Source organism: Triticum dicoccoides, chromosome 6B (assembly GCF_002162155.2).
Source record: "Triticum dicoccoides isolate Atlit2015 ecotype Zavitan chromosome 6B, WEW_v2.0, whole genome shotgun sequence".
In the NCBI taxonomy this organism is placed as follows: Eukaryota; Viridiplantae; Streptophyta; class Magnoliopsida; order Poales; family Poaceae; genus Triticum; species Triticum dicoccoides.
The window spans coordinates 51,159,968-51,165,644 of record NC_041391.1 but is presented as its reverse complement, the minus strand read 5'-3'; the positions used below and the strand labels follow the sequence as shown (position 1 = coordinate 51,165,644).

General features: G+C 50.6%; 1 protein-coding gene across 1 annotated transcript; it reads left to right on the top strand.

The window, feature by feature from the left end:
- The first annotated feature begins 508 nt into the window (after nucleotides 1–508).
- On the top strand, nucleotides 509–3,499 carry LOC119324654 (alpha-galactosidase-like). Its single transcript, XM_037598427.1, has 10 exons — nucleotides 509–718; nucleotides 822–1,079; nucleotides 1,844–2,018; nucleotides 2,156–2,217; nucleotides 2,322–2,419; nucleotides 2,495–2,563; nucleotides 2,680–2,777; nucleotides 2,902–2,960; nucleotides 3,038–3,172; nucleotides 3,257–3,499. Exons 1-10 carry the CDS (start codon nucleotides 509–511, stop codon nucleotides 3,497–3,499), a joined length of 1,407 nt encoding a protein of 468 aa, XP_037454324.1.
- The last annotated feature ends 2,178 nt before the right edge of the window (nucleotides 3,500–5,677 follow it).

The window sequence follows — 5,677 nt, the reverse complement described above, 5'->3', positions numbered from 1 at the left end:
GTGGTCAGGACCACCGGTCGTATCCATGTTGCGCGTGAGCCTCGTCCAGATGGATTGCTATTAAATTTCACAGTCTTTTTGTAATTCAAAAGATTGAGACGAATAAAAATAGATCGTACCTTAGAATGCAATTAAACCCTGCTAATAATTTTCATTATCTTTCGAAGAGGATTTTGTAATAATTTTCACTATTACTACAAAAGATTGCGCCGAATAAAAAATTGGCGACGATGACGATGATGCATGACACGATCACGAGATCGATGGCCATGGCAAGGACCACCGGCCGTATCCACGTTGGGCAACGCGTCAGCGGCCAGATGGACTCCAAATGGACTCGGCCGCTTCTCAGCATCCCTCCAAACCTGCCTGCGCATGCATGCATTCATGTGAACCCGATCTCCACCACATTCCACAGCCCCAACCGCTTCGCTATAATTGCCTGCCGCGGCCGACCCTGCTCGCAGTACAGCACGCAACTGAAGCCGCTCACACCTCATCTCCATGCATGGCGGGCATGCTCTGCGTCGCCCTCCTCCTCACGTCCCTGATCTGGACGGCCGGCTCTGCGGGAGATGGCCGCCGGCAGCAGCAGCTCACCGCAGTGCCGCCGAGGGGCTGGAACTCGTACGACTCCTTCTCGTGGATCATCGACGAGGCCGCGTTCCTCGACAACGCGCAGATCATGGCCAACAGGCTGCTTCCCCATGGATACCAGGTAGGTGACAACCCGGTCCATAGTTTCATACGATCATACTGCATTTCTTCTCTGCTGCTGCGACAATGCGACATGACTTGAGATGCTGCACGCACGCACGCAGTACGCGGTGATAGACTTCCTGTGGTACCGGAGGATCGCTGCCGGCTCGGGGGTGGGCGCGTACGGCTTCGACAGCATGGACCAGTGGGGGCGCCCGTACCCTGACCCGCAGAGGTTCCCGTCGGGCCGAGGTGGCGGAGGGTTCAGGCCGATCGCCGATAAGGTCCATGCCATGGGCTTGAAGTTCGGCATCCACCTCATGAACGGGATCAGCACCCAGGCCGTCAACGCCAACACGCCCATCCTCGACGTCCGCACGGTACTCGTCTTCATCTTGATTCTTTTTCTTTTCTTTTGTTATACTTCTGGAGTAGTATAGCTTTTTTTGTCTTCAGGTTGGGTGGGTTGCTTACCACATGTTCCACGTGGTCTTACCCACTGGAATAGCTGAACTTTGCTTCATTTTGAAGTTTTTTGTAGTTACTATTTTGTAATATTTTGGTACAATCTTTCACGTCTAGAAATATATGCATATTTTCGTATCTATTCTTCAATTCTATCACCATCTTCTTTCTAATTCTAGTATAAAAGAGCGAATGTTGGAGATCCAATGGATCTCACCCGCTCATCCACGTCAATGCAACAACCTATGTTGATTTGATGTTTAGTGCTAAACATGTTTAGCATGCTCAATATTACATTTACTTCCCCCAAAAATATTATATTTACTTAGTACTATTACTATCCAATTATTATTGTTCGGTAATTATTACTATCCAATTATTATTCCCATAGTTATTACTATCCAATTATGTCATGCAATAATAGTTGCTATCTAATTATCTCCAAACAGCACATGATCTTGTTATACCAACCATATTTCCGTAGACAAGTATATACCCTTGTCTTCTTACCTCTTAGAAAGTAAGATCGGGCATCGTCTTAAAATTTCTCATCATGACAGTAGTAGTTTTTTTTTTGCGGGGGCATGACAGTAGTAGTAGCTTAAGCGGAGTAAGTTACCTCGTTACAGCCATAAAAAAAAGAGATCTTAGTGTGTGTGTTTTTGCAATTTTGATTCAGGGAAAAACCTATGTAGAGAATGGCCGACAATGGAGGGCGCGTGACATAGGCCTCACCCACAGGACATGTGCGTGGATGCCAAAAGGATTTATGAGTGTAAATACCGACTTGGGAGCCGGACGAGCATTCCTAAGGTCTCTCTACCGGCAGTATGTCGATTGGGGTGTCGATTTCGGTAAGCACAACTTCATACTATTTTTAGCTACATTATTCTGATTTTGAGAAGCGGATTGTCGTCCTGTACAATGTGCGACGCTAGAAACTGAAATCTCAGCAACGGTAACATGATGCACCAAATTGTTCTATTTGCAGTAAAGCTAGATTGCATCTTTGGCACGGATTATAGCCCGAAAGAGATCGTGGCCGTTTCAGAGGTATGAATTAATTAATGTAGCCCTCCATTCTAGAATTAGCTACTACATCACAATTGGCAATCTGTTGAGATCAATTCATGGGAAATTCACATTGCGTTTTGCAGATCCTGAAAGAGCTTGAGAGACCAGTCGTCCTATCCATCTCCCCAGGAACCGCTGTCACTCCAGCATTAGCTGAGAATATCACACAACATGTTGACATGTACTCCCTCCGTCCGGAAATACTCTAGATACATCCCCTTCTATTCATTTTGATGACAAGTATTTCCGGACGGAGGCAGTACAGGGTAACAGGAGATGATTGGGACAGCTGGAAAGATGTTCGCCCACATTTCGATGTCGCCAGGTAGATTCCATTTAAACGGATACTCATCACACAATTCTAGATATATTATACTTGTAATTTCTAGTAAAATATGGTTTATTTTATCTTCTTTTCACCCCGGATCATATAATACGTAGATCATTTGCTGCTGCGAATAAGATTGGCGCCCCCGGATTGCGAGGGAGGTCTTGGCCAGACTTAGACATGCTTCCATTTGGCTGGCTTACTGATGCAGGTGATCATCCAAACCATAACTTTGTGCCACTTAATTTCTTTTTGTAATGCACGACTCGGTTCTACTTTCAATGTGCATCAGTGTGACTAATCGCTCGAAAATGTTTGATCTTTCTCTCATACAGGCGCTAATCAGGGCCCTCACAGAACCACTAGCCTTACATTTGACGAACAAACAACACAGGTTTGCAATTGAAGAAACTTCATCTCTGTTTCCAAGTTGGAACCCAAAGTCTTAAACCTTTGGCCACATTTTTGCAGATGGTACTTTGGTCAATGGCTAAATCACCGCTCATGTATGGTGGGGACTTGAGGCATCTCGACGATCGCACATTCAATCTAATTACCCACCCTACTCTCCTGAAGATAAATCACCACACCAGAAACAACATGGAGGTGAACTAAATATTAGTTGGAGTCCGGATATTCCTGCTGCAACATATACTGCACAACGAGCTAACCTGTGGGTATTTTTTTCAGTTTGGTTATATTCATAGTGAGAGGGCTTCAAAGCCAGATGAACAATCGGGTCGCTCAAAGTCCGGCTATCCGGTGGACGTGACAAACAATGGTGGAATGGTTGTTGGTCTCGGTACATGCAGCGATAAGAGTGCCAGTGGATGGCACAGTTCCTCAGAAGATCGCATTTGCAGAAGCCATGGAATCCAGAATGGCAATACCTCGTTTTGCATATCCAAAGCAAAACTTCTTCCAACATCGTAAGTGGCATGTGACAAAACAATGCATGAAAGGAAGCAGTCCTAATCTTTTGACTTATATGTATGATCCACACATATTATTTTTATGCAGGGATGGAGTTACCATGAGCAGTGAGGAAGACCAAGCAAAGTTTCATCTGCAGGTATTGACACCGATGATGGTTGCTTGGATGCATCTGTCAGTCCATGGCGAACAAGCTCAGCGAGCCAAACTCCCATGTTCTCAGCCTGCGAATGGCATGCAAAGCAGGTAAGTTCACCACACACATTGGTATCCTGGTAAGAGAAACATGGTCCATGTAGAGTGAGGCTGAAATGCAGAATTTTGTGGAGCATTTTGTGTCATGAAATTGCTATTTAGCTGTCATAATAACCAGAAAATGGACATTTTATCATTTAACTTTGGAAATGAACTTAAGTCGTGGTTGATCAAATTTTACCGATAACAATGGCAGGTCTGGGAGCTAACAGAGAATGGACAGCTTGTAAGCAGCTACCTAGGTACAAGTTACTCTACACCGTTTCACCGTAAATGACGAAAAAGGGTTTCCCCCGCTTTGTATTCCAAAGCAACCAACCGAACATCCAAGGATAGGTGCTGGGGCGGAAGCAGCACAAACACACCCAAAAGAAACGAAAGAGAAACAACAAAAGAAAAGAATGCCGACAACGGCGGATCGACGGAAACGAAGAAGCTTCACAGCCACTGCGCCCACCGAGGGTCTCCCACCAAGCTCCAAGGCTCCGAAGCACCGGTACCAATCAGCACCTCAAGAGGGACCGCGACGAAGATGACGCTGCTGCCAAGGGTTTTCCCCGGTACCCGACGAGGCGAGAGGAAGGGTCGCCCCCGACGCCCTCCAGGAAGGTCCGGCGACACCCACCGGCGTCGCCGCGTCGATGTCGGACAGGCCGACAGAGGTTTCCCCCGATCCCAACCTTCACCTCGGGTGCTCCAGAGCCTGCCACCAAACCGACCACCAACTTGCGCCACCATGGTCAAGAAGCCTCCACGCCGTCTCACCACGGCACCACGAGGTGAGGTCTGCACGACAAGGGATAGGAGCCGGGACTAGGGGCCGCGGCACCGTCGGCACGCGGGAGGGCACAACCTCCACCGTCAACAACGGTAGCCGACCGGACACACAAGCAGGAGCTTACCAGGCCCGTGTGCCCACAGGCCCGGCCGGGAACTCCATTCCCGGACAGCTCCCGCCATCGCGCTGCAGCCGGCATGCCATCGGCATCGCCGCCCCCCATCCAAGCCGCTCCTCCTCCTCATCACACAGACGACGACGAAGCCACGCCGGGGAGCCGGCCCGCTAGGACCCAGATGGGGCCCGCCGGGCCCAGATCTGGGCCGGGGTCGCGACGACGGCCACCCAGCACCACCACGCCGCCCCGCCGCCAAGGAGCGGCGCCGACACCACGCCAGCCGCCGGCCGCCGCCGCAGGGCAGCCGAACCGCAACCACGCCGAGCTGCACCGCCGCCGCCTCCCTGCCCCAGGAAGGGAGCACGCGCGCGCCGGGAAGGGAAGGCCCGCTGCCGCCGGAGCCACCCGGGCCAGCGCCGGGGGCGACCGCCGGCGGCGGCGACCGGACAAAGGGGGAACGGGAGGCCCGCGGAGGAGGGGCGCGAGCTCCGCCCCGGCCACCGGGGAGGCGGCGCGAGGCTGGTCTGGACGGGGGAGAGGGGAGGGAGGAAGGGGGCGGAGGTGGAGCGCGGGGCCGGCGGCCGGCGGTGGCGGGAGGTGGGGAGGGGGAAACCCTAGTCGCCTCTCTCCCGCTGGGAGCAGAGGCCTCGAATCTAAAGGCTCTTTCACCATAAATTAATCGCTATTTTTACCTAAGTAACACTTTTGTTTGACGCAACAGAGAATGAAACTACTGGAGCACGAGCATGGACAGCAATTGGAGACAAAGGTACTTTTATCTAAGCAGCATGCTTCTTTGCCAATGCACACTTGGCGAATAAGTGTCCCTTTTCTTTGGCTGATTCTTCTTCTTGCATGGAAGCAGGAGAGATCTACGTTGCTATCTTCAACCTCGACAGTGCGAGCAGGAAGATCACTGTAAGCGTGCGGGATCTAGAAAAGGTTGTCGGGAGAAAGTTGGCAAGGTGCACCTGCACTGAAGTCTGGAGTAGAAAAAGATGGAGTCTGATGAAGGGGGGCATCTCAG